The following is a 16,440-nucleotide window of genomic DNA, read 5'->3' as shown; positions in this document are numbered from 1 at the left end:
CCAAACAACTTTTTACTGACTTGGTTCACTTGAAATTGCCTCACTCGATCCATCCATCTCAGGATTGGCAAGACAATTAGTTATATACTGACCTCACTATATTAAGGTTTTGATCTTGTATCAATAAGGAACTTGATTTCCGATCAAGTCAATCTCACATACCAATATAAGGGGTCAAGTTTAAACTAACCTAACATGTTGCTCTTTGACCAACATCATGATATATAACAAAAGAATCATCTTTCTAAATATGTAGATTGACTACTAAAATACATAGTTAAGATTTTCAATGCTTATTTAAAAAATCTTAGGATTTTGGTACATAAGTGTACTAATCGAGTTATTGCATAACTCAACAAAATCAACTTGTATAACTCGATACATATTAATTTCAAATTTATCAAGTTGTTAATATTAGTATATCAATAATACAAATAAAGCTGAATTATTTTACATGTGGCTTGGTAATTAAAAAGGAAGAATAGATAGTTTTGTCTGACTTAGATATGTACAACTATTTTGGATACAATTATCAAGATAAAGGAAAGAGAACTTAATGATTTTCAAATAGAAGAAAATACATGGACGTTAATATATAAGACAAGAAAAAGAGTATAATTAGATTTTTGGAATCATTTTTGTAAGTACCCAACCTTTATTTTTAGAAGTACTTAAAAGAAGACAATATTAAAGAATTTCTTGCATGTTTTTATTTTGATGAGAACAATTAATGTATTTATATATAATTTAGTCTTAAGGTATAGAGTTAATAGGTTACACACTTTAAATATTTTAAAATTTACTAGATTAGTTTTATAAAGTTTCACCGTATAGAAAGAAAGCATATATGGTAATTAAGAGAAGTCTAAAGAAAAATGGGATTAAAAGAGGATATGATAAGTCATAAGAAGAGAAAGAGGTAAAATAATAAATAAAAATGGTGTTTGTATGTGATATATATATTTAGATGAATTAAGAGAAAATGTTAGAAGAGCGTTAACCTCCCAGAGGGAAAGAGGAGAGAATCATAAGCAGTGAGAGGTGGAGCAGAAAAGCGATCGGAGTGACTAACTGGGAATCTTGTAGTTTCTATACGCACCTTACCCTCTTCTCTATACACCTCCAACCCAGCCTTATCCTTAACCTCTCTCACTAACTCCCACAATATGACTTGTTCCTTAGTGGGCCGGGGCCCTTCCATCATGATCATATTCATGCCCATAATCCTCTCTTCACACTCCTCCAACCTCTTCAAACAACAAACCAACTCCACCGCTTCCCCAAACTTCAACCCTCCCAACCTCTCCTTAAACTCGCTCACTCTGACGCGCACCTCACTTTGCAGCACGGCCCAATCTTCACGGGCCAGGCCCACAATCTCCTCCACCAGGCCATTCTCGGTGGGCTCGGGCCTCTTGCAGATCCCCTCCACCACCGCCACCAGAGAGTCAAACTCGGTCAACAGGTGCGCGTTGGTGATCGCCGAGACCCTGTCTTGGCTATCGGAGTTGGCTCCGAGGAAGAAGAAGCCGAGGGCTCTGGAGGCGCAGAGGAGCTGCTCCACGTGCTGCGCGAACCACCGCACCCAGGAGGAGAGCTCCCAGGAGGTGGGGTCGGCGGTGCTGCGGCGGAAGTTGGAGAGGTTGAGGTGGTTTCTTCCGCCGGAGGAGGGGTAGACGGAGAGCTGGTCCTGGAGGATGAAGGTGCCGTGGCGGACGATGTGGTGCACGGCGATGAGGCACTTGAGGGCGACGGCGGCGTGGTGCGTGGCGTTGAGGCGGTCCATGAGGAGGTCGACGAAGGCGGAGGCGGTGGCGCGTGAGCCGTCGGCGGAGGAGAGGAGCGTGGCGAGGTGCTTGCGCGTGGGGGGCGCGGAGGAGTCGTGGCTAGTGGCGCGGAGGAGGGAGAGGGTGGTCCGTTGGGAGAGTAGCGCCGCCTTGCTCTGCGATGCTTTGTCTTTGATTATTCCGATTAGGTGGGTTAGCTTTGTCATGGTTTTGCGTGTTCAACGATAAACACTCTTGCGCATGCTTCTGCGTGTTAAGACTTTAGCGTTTGGAGTTGGGAATTAAAATTAATTAATGTATTGTATTGCCTCATTTGATAGTGAAATCTCATTCTCATGTTGCCTTATCTCCTGTAATGGAGAGCAAGATTTTTATATGCCTACTTCACATTTCCACATCTTCACATTCAATGCTTCATCTCTATTCTCTAGTCTACATCCTTCATCTTATTCTTACGTCCTCTCTTCTTTTTTCATTTTCATTATTTTTAATATCTCTTTTCAATGTAGGGAGACTCATAAATTTATAATCTAATTTTGTTATAGCCTAATTTGTTATATATGTGACTATATACGGTCGTGTTTCTTAAATTTAGAAGAACATTTCTTGTTGAAAGATGTCTTAAGAAATCTATGTATATCAAAGTCATTCTCGGTCTAGATTCAAAAAAATATCTTGTATCAAACATACAGGGTCAATTTGATATTTTTAAGATTAATTTTCATTAATATTAAAATAATATTTAGTTAATAAAAGATATTTCAAGTATAAATTTGTCTTTGATTGTATGTTTTAGAATATTATGTGAATCATCTTCATAAAAAAAATATTATCTTAAACACAGAAAATAATATAAAAGTAAAAACCAAATAGAGATAATTCAAGTAAGGAAAAAAAAGTTATGTATTTACATGATGATTAATTGGTTGACTTTTATAATAATAATTATCTTATAAATCTCACTAATAATAATTTTTATTGATTAATAGTATAAAAAAAACTATATTAACCATTAAACCCACAATATGAACTACCAATTTCATAATGCTTGTTGATTAAAAGATGCTTTATATATAATTAATGGGATTCACAATAAGTGAGATTCTAATAATTCTTTAAGTGTACAAAAAGTTTAATATTTGTGAAGTATGAAAAATATACAAAATGCATATTATCATATTCTAAGAAAAAAATTACTTGAAAATAAAAATTCATAATTCTAAAGGAAAAAAATCATAATGTTTATGCAATATAACTATTCAAAAGTCATATTAAAATGGTAAATAATTTTTTTAAAATAATTTTAATTTGCTTGTATTGTAAATTGAAATAACCCAATTCGTTATATTGATTTGGTTAATTTAATTTATCCATATCTATTATAAAGGAAATAAGTTTTAGTAATTATCTTTTTTGTTTTTATTTTTTTATTGAACACTATTATCCTTAGATTTAAAAAGAATTTAAATTTTTAAAAAATAAATTTCTATTTTTTATATTGGATATTATTATTCTTAAATTTAACAAAATTTATTCTTTTAAAATTTTTTCAAAAATAAATATATAGAGGTACGAAGTGCCTCTTTCTCTACTAATCCCTATAAATGGGTTCTTTGGATGTGAGTTTGTTTGGTGGTCTCTTTTATTCAATATATAACATATTCACAAGTCACAAATAAATTATTCTATGCATTTTAAGTATTTTTATCAATCTAAGCTCTCGTTTGTAGCGTCTCTATTTCATCTTTCTTTGAAGTTCAAATGGACGCACAGAAACAATAGTACGACAATACAAAGAAATCAAAGAATAAAGACAAATATAAGTAGATCTTTTCATAAATTTATTACTTTTACTTCTTTGATTCTCGTTTTTCTCTTTGTTATATGAACTTTTTTATTTTGTCATACACAATACCTCTTTTATCTCTTACTTTTCTTTTCTTTATTGTATTTTGTCTATTAAATTGGGACATGATTATGATTGTTTTTCCTTTCTCTGATTATGTATTTTATTGTTTGGGTATTGAAATTTATAAGCTATTGATATTGAAATTATATTGTCTTGGGTTGCAGATAAAATAAAATGCATCTTGGAAAAAGAAACAGTTGACCGGCAGTTTTTTCTAAAACTAATCTGATAATCGTGGACTTGTAAACGGACTAAAAGAATAACGATTGATTGTCCATATGCTATTAAATATATACAATACACTGACGTGCTTGTTAAAAGATTCGTCTGCTTGGTTTCAAAAAAAAAAGAAAAGAAAAAAGACTCGTCTATTCAATTGGATTAAGTTTTTTTTTTTGGTAGTTGAAAATTGGATTAAGTTTGGAAGAGAGAAGTAATTTAATTCAATTTCATTATATCATTTATTTAATTTGATTTAAATTTAAACTTTATTCAATTTAAGTTAAAGTGGTGTGAATTGCACCGTTCGTTTTTTAAGATTGAATCAATTGTTAATTAGGACTTTGTTTTGTGTTTTAAGGAAACAATAATAAAAAAACTTAAGATATATAATAAATAATTTTGTATTCGAAGGATCAAAAGTTTTATAAGTTAATTAATTGCTACTAGCTTGATAAAAACATAGAGGCTGGAAAATATAATACAACATGTCAAGTGTTAGCCTCCAAACTTAGGAGGGTACACTTGTTGTAATCACCCGTAACAATGGATGGTTCCTAAAATAATGGAAAAAACACGACCTTTCATTGATGTCAAGTTGGACGCATTTCCATTTGTCATGATAAACTTTAGAAAGGGGTGCAAAATTTTGGCCCAATACAACATCCAGGAAGGAATAAATATCTAATCTATTAATCTATGGACCCTAAGATTCTGTTGGGATGCAAATAAAGTCTCATATTGTTTAAACAAGAGGATGATCATGAGTTTATATACACATAATTGTCTTTATTAGCTGAGAGGTCTTTTGGATGTGTTAGTACCGGAAAATGAATTTGGAGGCACTCGAAATACAGAGGTGCTCAAAATCCTAGGTGATCAGAAAATGGCAAAGAAGTTTCTGAGGAAGGACACGAAGACACTTTTTGTGAAACTCTCGAAATTGTTGAACCAGGAAGGACACGAAGACACTTTTCGAGAAACTCTCGAAATCATTGTACCAGGAAGGACACGAAGACACTTTTCTAGAAACTCTCAAAATCATTGTACCAGGAAGGATACGAAGACACTTTTCGAGAAACTCTCAAAATTATTGAACTAGGAAGGACGGTGCTCAAGAGAAAGGCTCACAGCCTCGCAACCTCTCAAAGTACAAGAAAAATCAGGAAACACTCGAGTAGTATATTTTTCGGTGGTTACTCGAAATCCCAAGAATCCGGACATACACGAACACACTTCGCAACCTCTCGGAATGAAGAACTTAAAGGAGACACGATTTAAGAGCGGTTGAAGTAAATCATGGGATAAGTGTCAAAGGCTGCAGAACGGTTTGGGGAAGTTAATGAGCATTTCCAAGAGTTATCCAAAGACGTGCCCGGGAATAAGCCACGAGGTCGAGGTGGAAGTTTAGAACGGTTATGCACTTCCGGGGCACGTCAGAAACAGTTACCTTTCCCAAATCTTTGTCTATAAATTAAACGAGCCATGCTCGTAGCAAGGGGTCGAAAGTCTAATTCCCACAATACCTCACATGCACTCCGCAGCCTGTGCATAAGGCATATTGTGCGTACGAGACAGCTTTGGGTACGATTTCTCGACCACCTTTCTTTTTCCTTTTTTATGAGTAGCATAGCATAGCGTAGCATAGCATAATCTAGTCTAGTGTAGTGTAGTCATTCTAAACACGTTTCGTTACCCTTACGAATTGTAATTCTGTTACCATTTAATGAAAACTCTATTTTTTGCTTGTACGATTTTATTTTTTTCACTGAAAGTCTTCAATTCTGTCATGTCACGAACACGCATAAATTGAAACGTGAAATCGTGCTAGTTCGAATAAAAAGAATCCGTGAACAAATTCCACCGTAAACAGGATGGTGTCCAAAAACAAAACTGTGAGGACTTGGGCCCAAAACGGACAATATCTCACCAATATAGAAACATATTTATATGTGTGGTAACCCCCTAATGCTTAACAAGTGATATTAGAGCCTGGTTCGATAAGGTGACCGACTCGACAAACCACAAAGGGAAACTAAAAGGATTTCTCCATATCAATTAGCTCCCAACTCAATTTGTCAATTATGGTTGGAGCGTCAAAGTATGTATATGATTTTGCTTTTAATTATTAGTTGATTTCAATCAACCAAGACATAAAGACATTTTTTCTTTATACTTAAAAAAACTATTTTATTAAAAAATCATTATTCAAGGAAGAGATTCACTAAAAGTGCTCAATCAAAGTCCTCAATAAAAATTAATTATTGACAAAGTCAATAAATAATTTATACTAATAATATGATTAAAATGTTTACTTATTTGAGCATTGAAAAAAATTTCTTAAAGAAACATCTTATTTATCCACCAATAGAAAACCCTCGTTGTTAGGTGAAAAATTAAGAAAGACTATTTTATAAACTCAAATACAAGAGTGCAAATAGTTTATGTTCTTGTTCAATCACCCTTTTAACAATAAATATGAAGTTCGATCACTAAGAGACTATTAATTACGAACAAAAATGAATCAGTTTAATTTTTAATATTTTGTAAAATTAAATCAATTTATTATCACCTCAAACACTAAACAATCAATATAATGACCGATGAAGAGTTTTACCAATCGTACTCTAATGAACAACGTTAAAAAATCAACTCAATTATACAATGGGCCATTTTGGGTTCATAAAATCAGGTAAACATCAGTTTCTTATTATTGCAACACTCACGCGTGCTTTCTAATTTCTATAGCCACTTAAACGATCTTGACCCGAATACCTTCAATTAATTTTCAAATAGAATAATTCAAAAGAATTGATTTTGAAAATAATTATGATTGAAACTTTTAATTTATATTTTGTTAGGTTGAGAAAATAAAATTATTTTTAACACGCACATATAAACATATTTATAAAATGTTAATAGATCCAATAAGGTGAATTGATTTTAATTACTTTAAAATTAAAAATTTACTTCTTTGAAAATCAACTCTACTCCCGACAAAAGTTAATTTGAATACTACTTTATTTTATTTTATTTTTTCTTAAAATGAGATTGCAACAGCGTCTGAGTAATTTTTCATAGGTTGTATATATCGCGCGAAACTTTAAATATATTTTAGTCGCTAATTGAGTGGCTATTTTGCAACTTACGTTTCCATTCAGTCGCTAAGTGTGACATGTATTTGCTCACTTTGATTGAATTTCAGTCGCTAATTTTATACTAACAAATTTTTATTTGTTTTTATGTTAATTTTTATTTTTAATCTACTTAATAATTAAAAACAATATATGAAAGTATTAATCACACTGAAATTAATAATGTAAATATGTAAATATTAATCACACCGAAATTGATAATGTGTATATAATAAAAATATTGATGATATTAAATTTGATAATATATAGAGTTTGATTAACATGATGTATTATTAATATAAAAAAATTTATAAAAAAAATGAGGCTGTTTTGGTATAAAATATACCTTAAGATCATCCAGAGGTCGTCCAAATCTAAAAACATTTAAACAGTTATCTAAACAAATCTTCAACCTAAAACCTAGATTTTATATATGTGTAAGTGCACCAACTTCCTAAATTTCCTATTAGAAATTTCCTCAAAAATCTCAAAATAACCATTTGTCCACCTCAATATAATATAGATTAAATACTTTATTAACAACTCGAGTTTTTGTCTAAATGAGAAATGTCTGACTTAAAAAACAATTTTTTTTATCCACTTGAACAAATATTAGATAAACATACCAAATCAACTAAAGTGCAAAAAAAAAAAGACAAATAATTTTTTTTATACAAGAGTGTGAAAAGACTTATGAATTGGTTAAACACACATAAGCTTGATCCCAAATGATAAAAAAGTTTTTTTTTAATGTATTAAAAATTAATAGGTCATTACTTGAGTTATAAATAATAAAAAGATGAAACCGAATTTTCAAAGCTATGAGCCTCGTGGTGTAATTAGTGTGTCTAATTTAGAGTTGATAAAATGAATCAAGTTTGTTTATATAGTTCAAATCCGCCTAATAAATTATAATTAGGATTTGCATTTTAAATTTTAAGTCTGAATTAAGTATAGACTTTTTAATTCAATATAATGAAATCCATATTATAAATGAGTTCAAATCGAACTAATCTGATTAGGCCAAGAATTGCCCATATTTTTTATTAAATTTTGGTGTATGACAACTTTAATAATTAAGAGAGTATGACTAAATGAAGTTATAATTCTTATAAACTATTAACCAAATGGTTATAAAAGTTATAATTTTATCACTTTTATAAAATAATAGATAATATTAATTTATTATATATAAGTGTTTTATGTTAAAAATAATCATAACAATTTTTACAATTATTAAATTTTAATCTCTTTCTTAAATGCAATAATAAAATAAATTAGTTATTAGTATTTGATTACTACATTACAATAATATATCAATAAAAATAATTATCACAATAATTATTTAGCTTGAACTTCAAAAAAAAAATTAAAAATTAAAAAAATCGAAACCTACTTTCCATATAGAATCGAATTTCAACTTCAATTTAGAAGAATGAATTAAATTTACACGAATCATTATAACTTGTGACCTATATCAAACTAGCATTTAATAGATTGAGTAATCCAGTTTATCTAATTTAGTAATTCCCGATCAAACGACATAATAATGAATAAGAAACCACTCATGCAATTAGATACCCATTTTGAAGAAGCTAGGAAAATGGCCACATGGGCTTGTTGTAGAAAGTTCCACTCTTACGTCCTTACTTCAATATCTCCATCCAAAATAGAGCAACATCTTTTAAAATTAATGATTGAAAAAGAAATACTATAAATGAATCATACTTGTCTCAAACTCATGGATTCTACTCTTGTTTCAAAATCAATATCTCATGGATTCTACTCCATGTCTTGCAGATTGTGTTTTAAATATGAAGTGCTGAAGTTGTAAACATGGATTGAATTTCTCTAAAATTGCTTTGCGTAATAAGAGTAACAAGGAGAATATCATGAGCTGTCAATTACGCGTAAAAATGCTTTTGGATCCTTGATTATATATTTATATGGACTATATGATATGATATATATTCTCACTGACGATTGGGCTAAAACGATGTCCCAGTTCTATATAACTTTACAACATAAACTTTTAAATTAAAGTTGATTAATTATCCAAAGACATTTGTCGGGCATGAAAAGGTCGACGCAATACTTACAGATTTTACCAAATATTCTAAATTATAAATATATTTATAAATTAAATGAAATTGAATATATGAATTAAAAAAATTAGAAAATATTAATTCAATTGTTGAAACTTTATTTTTTTTAATATAAATATATGTCAAATTATAAAAATATAACATCCGAAGCTTTGACTTTGAAAACTTCTAAAAAAAATTAATTCAATTGATAATAAAATATTTATGTTTGATTTAGTAATATTTTTCTGTCTTATATTTTTTCATGTGAACTATTGCTAAGAAGAGAATAGATAATTTATAATTCGATTGGAAATCCAAAAAATGTTAATAGTTAGATTTGACTTTATATGAAATCATGTCTTATTTTAATTTAATTCTTTTTTATCAATAAATAAATAAATAAAATACCATTTAAGTGTGTAGTTACTTAGTTGGTGAGTTGAATCGTTTATTTGTTGCTGATATAACTTACTCCCAATTGTCAGATTAACCAACGTTAACATTTGTTATCTTATTGAGACTATAAGTATTTTCTAATAAAATTTTATTCGACTAGTTAAGTATAATTATTATATACGATAATTTTTTTTTAAATATTTAATGTAATTGTATATTTAGAATTCAATCTCAAAATATCTAACTAAATAAAACAGTCATACACTAATTGATTCACTTTTTATTTATTTATTTATTTTATTTCGCATAAATATTTTAAGGTTTTGTTTTAAGTTATTCTGATTCAATCAAAAAATAAATAAAGTCTAATTAATGATATAAATATAGTCTGATTAATGACTATCTCGGTATTAGGCTATTTTTATCTGTTTGTTAGGTAAAAATTGGATTAAGCCCATGATCCTTACATCTTCTCTATTCCCATTCATGTGCTTTGGAATTGAATTTATCTTAAACACAATTGCCGTATTGATGATTCCCGTACTGTGATCGATGATTAATATATATATATATATATATTCAAATTAAATTTAAGATTATTATAAAAAGAAATATTACGTACAATGACATATAAAAAATGTCATTATAGATATAAAATACGTAAATATAAATTTATTTATAATATAATTAAATATAATTTTAATAATTTTAAATAAAATTTAACAATATATATTATATGTCACTATAATCTATATTTATATTTTTTAATTGTATATCAACATGTATTTATATAAGTAGTGTAGATTAAAATAATTTTTTAGTGATAAATATTATGTAATTATAAAATATGTATTATTATATAATAATTTTGTTATAATGAATACTATGTTAAAATAATGTTTAACAGTAAAAATCATATTTAATAAATATAAATTAGTTCTTGATTATTAGTTTTAGAATAATGCATCAAATATATTAAAAAAATCTCTTAATTTGATACCGTTAAATATTATACCCATAATGGAGATAGTGCTTTACCTAAAATGTTAATTCAATTATTGTGCCTCAATATATACATTTTGGGAAGAGCTAGTTTGCTCTAAAGAGACATTTCACCCCAATCGCAACTTATTTAATAATTTTTTAACATCATTTTGATTTACATTTTTATTTAGTTTCACTCAAGCTTTACTGATCCCAATCATAGAAAAATTACTCAAGTTTATATCAAGTTCGCAAGTACCAACTATTATACTTACGAAATCTTTTTTTTTTTTTCCTACTTATGATCGAATTCAAACTCGTACAAAGGAAAAAATCCACGTCTCCTTTTTTTATTATCTAAAGTTTGTCTCTCTTGTTTTAGGGTTGAGATAAACTCGTGTACAAAAGTTATCCCTTTTTACAAAATTTAAATTTAAAGTTTACATATAGACGAATTAAATTGTCTTGAATAAAGGATGGGCCAGTCTAACTTTCCTCACGTTCGACAAAAAATTGTTATATATTTTCACACCCATTTCACTCTTATTCTGCAATTCTAATTTGTGGAAAAAAGAAGATAGATAATATAAAATTTAAAATACCAATGAATTTAGTTCTATTGGTTAAGTACGTAGAATATGAGAGTTATTGTAAAGACTTTGATAAAGTTTAATTTTGATAGATAAAAAAATTTAAATTTTAACTTTTCTTTCTTTTCTATTATCAAAAGTGGAAAGCTTAAAGTGAAGAAATAAGTATAAATAAATTTAGTAAAGTTACTATATCTAGAGAAGAAGAGAGAAAGAGAGACAAGTTCCAAGTTAAAAAGCATTTTGAATAAAATAACATTTAATGTGTTTTATAGATAACTTATATTTTAAATATGTGGTCATAAGTTCAGTCTTTAGTTCGTTAATGTGGGATAATATTTGTTGAGAGAATTGAATTTCTTAAATAAATTTTTGTTCACCTAAAAAAAAAAAAAAATTGTATATCAAGAAATTAATCTAAAACTTTTGAAGAGTAAAAAAATATAGATTAAATTAAACTTTTAGTCATTTATCTTTTTTTTTTTATAGATTTATTTGGTCATTTTTCTTATAATATTTATTGTGATTTTTTATTTCGTAAAGTTGAATTGATATTTAGTCATTTTAAAATAATAATAATTTTTTAATTTTAAGATATGATTTTAAATTATTTTTTTATTAATTCAATATTTAAAATTTGATTCATTATATCCACTTATACGAAACTTATTGAATGCAATAGATGTTCAAACAAGAAAGTGTGATACATGTGGTAAAAATCGCATAAAAAATTATGTCCAAAAAACAATAAAAAAAATTCAAAACAAAAATATAATTTCATATTTTCTAGTTCTCGTATGTTGTGTTTTTTTATACGATTTTTACTATATTCGTAACTTTTTGGATTTAAATGTTGATTGAATTTCATAATTTTCATATAGATAAATATAATATCACAAGTTTTACATCTTAAATTAGTTAAAAATTGATTTAAAATCATGTTATAAAATTGAAAATTATCATTATCTTATAAGAAAATTGTCATATAGTAACATACACTCTATAGTGACATAATAGGGGTCATTAAAAACTATTTTTACCCATACAATAAATATAATATATATTGGTATATTATAAAAATATGGGTATTGATTATTATAACACACAAAGTATGTTGTTAAATCTCATTCAAAACACTAAAATTATATATAACTATATATTAAATAAATATATATTTATATATATTGTACTTATAGTAACACTTTTTTTATGTCACCGTAATATTTCTTGTAGTATATTTTAAAAAGATTAAATTGATCTAAATATAAAAGATAAAAGATAAAGAACTAAAATAAATATTTCTACATATAAAAGACTAAAACAAATCTAAAAAAATAAGATAAAAAATCAAAAATATAATTTAACTTTTGTTATATTATGTAAGTTCTAATAATTCAATGATTAGGATGGGTAAGTAAATTGAAGTAAGTTTCTTTACTTCGAGTTTAATTTCAATTGATAAAACAAAATCAGATTTTACACAATAGACACTGATCATTCATTTTATCCCACAAAACGAGAACAATGTGAAACTAAGTAGTTAATAATTTTAATTGCATGAGAGGAAAGACCAAAAAACTGTATCAGCTTACGGTTTTCCTCCAAAATCATCACAATTTGTTAATAATTTTAATCAAATGTTCTTAATTAATCTTTTCTAGTAAATTAAAAAACTTAAATATATATCATATAATAATTTGTTGAGACTGATAGTTTGTAATCCTGAACTAGTTTTCTCTTGCACACAACTGTGAGCGTGAAAGATAAAATTAAGATTTCAAAGGATAAAGCCATGCTTCTAGCTCTGGTCTGGTTGACCATAATGATTAAACACAGCTCAAAAAGCTGAAGAAAGTGGTGGAAAGAAAGAAAATAATAAAATAAAAACAAAAGGTCACCTGGACCGAAAAAAGAAAATACTAAGCTCCTGATCAATGTCTCCCTCTGGATCAATCAAATGGAAAGATTCAGAGTTAGCTGAGCCACGAACTCTCTGAAAGTTTGCTCTAAGGTACATAAGTTGATCATCTTCTTTATGCACGAAATCCTTGCAGTTCATCACCCCAGTTCCCTCAACAACCGAACGCATCAATCTTAATGCTTCAAAATCAGTTTTCGAGGGCCTGCGCTTAACGGCATACCCCACCTTCCTCCCATTGCAGTACATTGTCCACAAAGGCGTTGACAAAAGAGCGTTTGCGTTTTCATCATCATTATTATTATCATTATCATCGCACTCTAGTGCAATTCTGAGAGACCCTTCTCTCATTTCCTTGGCTAAGATGGTTGTAGGAACTGCCAACTCTAGCAGAAGAATTGGGTTGGTGGAGCTGGCGTTTGCCTGAATGCAAAAACTCACCTTGCCTCTGCGGTATCCGAATATGGTGCCTGTAATGGTAGTTGAATTTGTCAGTGATGGTGAATGATATTTGGTGGGGTTTTGGAGACACACGTTTGATGGTGTTACAGCTTGGTGTTCTTCTTCTATAATGGTGGCGCAGTTGCACGTGGGAATTAGTAGATGCATGAGAGAACGTAGCAGCCTCCATGATCTAACTTGTTTCTCGCAGTCCACTGTAGTCACCACGCCACTGGCCATGTAGATCTAACTTGTTCCTATTGTTTCACTCTACCTCTTCAACATGGTTTAGGGTTTGTTTATATAATGCATAGATGATGTAACCTACACTGGATATATTATTTTTTTTCTCCACCAATATATAACCACTTCTCAATTCTCATATATAAAAGAAATTTAAACCTTAATTGACTATGATATGAGAAATTAACGCCTTTATATTAGACTTAAACCTAGTTGCTTAATATTATAGTGTATATACATTATATATTATGGATAAAAAATTTATAATCTGTGGTTATCGTGGTAACAAAAAATGAATAAATAGTTTTGTTAGTATACAAAATATTGTTGTGCTTTTTGTTTTTTGGATTTAATATTTAACGGTTGACCTCATGTACACTTGTTCAAAAGAAATCCACAAATTCACGGATCAATGTGTGACATGTGTCGATTAGTGTGAAATCAGCCAATCAGCTTCGATATTTTTGGGCTGCCAACTAAAAGGTTTATCTAATGCAACCCCGTTGCTTGATTCTGAAACAACTCATGCACACGCTTTCAGTGGATTGTTCTTTCTTTTCCCTGCTTTTCTCATTTTCCCTTATTCTTTGAGCCTTCTTTTCGGTTGTGGACACAAGTGCGTGTACACCTAGCTGGAGCAGCTATATCTGAAAATAATTAATATGTTAATAATTAGTTTTTTTCTCTTATTTTTGCAAAATTAATTAACATTCATTTCAAATAGATTGGTGTAATGATTAGATACTTTGCTTTATATTTTACTGAGACGATCTATCTAGTAAAAACTGTAAGAAAAAATCGATCAATATATCAATTACAAATTTATAATCACAACATTACATATGAGATTAGTCTATGTCTATTGAACTAAAGAATAATCATGACAGGAGAAAAAATTCAGCCATTGAAAAATGCAGAAATTTTTGTACAGCGATTTCCGTACCACCATAACCCACCCATTCACTATCATTCAATCATTAGGGCACTAGATTTCGGACCATAAAACTCCAAATTCTGATCAATTCTTATTTAATTTGATATATGCACACAAACGGGCATCTTTTTTATGCTTTTCCTCAATGATAAGACCTGCTGCGCCAGAATAAAAAAGAGAAAAAAACAATATGTCGGACTTATTATAACAAACCCACAAAACTAGCACTAAATCTCATTTTCATGTATTATTTTGCATATAGCATGTGAGATGAACTTTGGGGGCAAAGTGTGTTGTTTGGAGGCTAAAAAAATGTGGATGTTTTTAGCTTTCTAGCCTGGTTGCTCCACTCTTGTCCTCTCCTTTCCTTTTGCTTATTTGTTTGCTTCTGAACACTGTCACAGGAAATTGATCTTCCATATTTTTTAGCTTTACTATTAGTACGAATTTTGTGCTACAAACAGATAAATTTAGAATTCATCAACCAATTTGAAGGCATCATCATATATGGAAAAAGATAATGAATGATTTACTGAACTGTCTTGTAATTATCGTTTTCAACATCTTTCGTGCAATCACCTAAAAAAAAATATATCTTTCATACAAAACATTCACTACAATAAAATTTATTATTATCGATAATTATTTAATGACAATAAATTAATAATTTTTATTTTATTATCTAATAAAAATATTAATAACTAATATATAATAATTATTAAAAATATATTTACATCACACCAAAATTTATGATAATTATTTATTGAAAAAAAAACTTAAGATAATTAAAAAATATATAAATGAATGATAACTCTCATCTTATAAGTTTATTTTGTAGGGTTGAGTTAAACTTATAACTTACTATTCTAAATTAGTATAAATTAAATATTTTAGTGATATTGCATACAATAACTGATGTGAAAATGTTAATGAAATATTTTACCACACTTTTTATTACAACTAAAAATTATATTAAATATCACTAAAAGTTCATTTTATTATAGAGATTTCATAGTTTTTTCATGTAACAATATTTTCTTTTCAAACTATGCATGTAATTGTTATGAGTTTTTCTTAACAGGATTAGAAGAATCAATAATTATCAAAATTTAATATCAATTTACGGCAAGTGTAACTAGATATAAGAGTTAACCATAAATGCATAAGATAAGATTCAAAATTATATAATTCTAAATATATATATATATATATATATATATATATCAACAAGATTAATTAAAAAGAAATTAGGTAAGTTACTTATGCAAGAATAATGGTGATAAATCCATGATCCTTTCGTTGCAGCAATTAATAAGAAAATAAATTTATTCACGTAGGTGAGTTTAGTAACATTTGTCGGTAAATGAACATTTGATTGTTTTTATTATAAAATATGGTTTTGTCACGTTAACGATTGTGACGTCGCAATAGCAACACCACATCGATTGAAAAAAAAATAAAATAAAAAAGCAACAAAACAGCAGCCACCAATCAATTAAAAAGAACAAGGCTAGCAACTAACACGTGCAGAAAACCCCAACTTCAAAAAAATAAAAGCTTGATTTTGGATATGCATTTGGTATGAACATTCTTAGAGCTTATATTAAAAGTGATGTCACATAAGCTATAAGCCGTGGCCTTCAATTTGAAAATCTTGAGCATAAGCGCTTTCCCTGGCAATGAAGCTTTTGATGTGAAATTCAAGGTTCCTACTAGAACATCTGACCAAAACTTGGAATCATTGATTAATTTTCTCACCATAAAATTTGTATAAGTGCTCACATTTATGTGGCTACGC

The 16,440-nt window shown here is 28.7% G+C and overlaps 2 protein-coding genes across 2 annotated transcripts; both read right to left on the bottom strand.

The window, feature by feature from the left end:
- Window positions 1–920: 920 nt before the first annotated feature.
- Window positions 921–2,227, bottom strand: LOC109793228 (putative clathrin assembly protein At4g40080). The gene has a single exon (XM_020352693.3). The coding sequence runs from the start codon at window positions 1,991–1,993 to the stop codon at window positions 986–988; it is 1,008 nt and encodes a 335-aa protein (XP_020208282.1). The 5' UTR covers window positions 1,994–2,227; the 3' UTR covers window positions 921–985.
- Window positions 2,228–12,745: 10,518 nt separating this feature from the next.
- On the bottom strand, window positions 12,746–15,749 carry LOC109793226 (protein MIZU-KUSSEI 1). Its single transcript, XM_083070002.1, has one exon. It carries the CDS (start codon window positions 13,703–13,705, stop codon window positions 13,001–13,003), a length of 705 nt encoding a protein of 234 aa, XP_082926128.1. The 5' UTR covers window positions 13,706–15,749; the 3' UTR covers window positions 12,746–13,000.
- Window positions 15,750–16,440: the final 691 nt, after the last annotated feature.

The sequence above is a fragment of the Cajanus cajan genome, chromosome 2, assembly GCF_000230855.2.
Source record: "Cajanus cajan strain Asha chromosome 2, NIPB_CcT2T_4, whole genome shotgun sequence".
Lineage (NCBI taxonomy): Eukaryota > Viridiplantae > Streptophyta > Magnoliopsida > Fabales > Fabaceae > Cajanus > Cajanus cajan.
Note: the sequence above shows the minus strand (reverse complement) of the source record. Positions and strands in the feature narration are given on the sequence as shown.

Coding starts and splice junctions, on each gene's coding strand:
- LOC109793228 (XM_020352693.3), bottom strand. CDS start 1,993: ATGACAAAGCTAACCCACCTAATCGGAATAATCAAAGACAAAGCATCG.
- LOC109793226 (XM_083070002.1), bottom strand. CDS start 13,705: ATGGCCAGTGGCGTGGTGACTACAGTGGACTGCGAGAAACAAGTTAGA.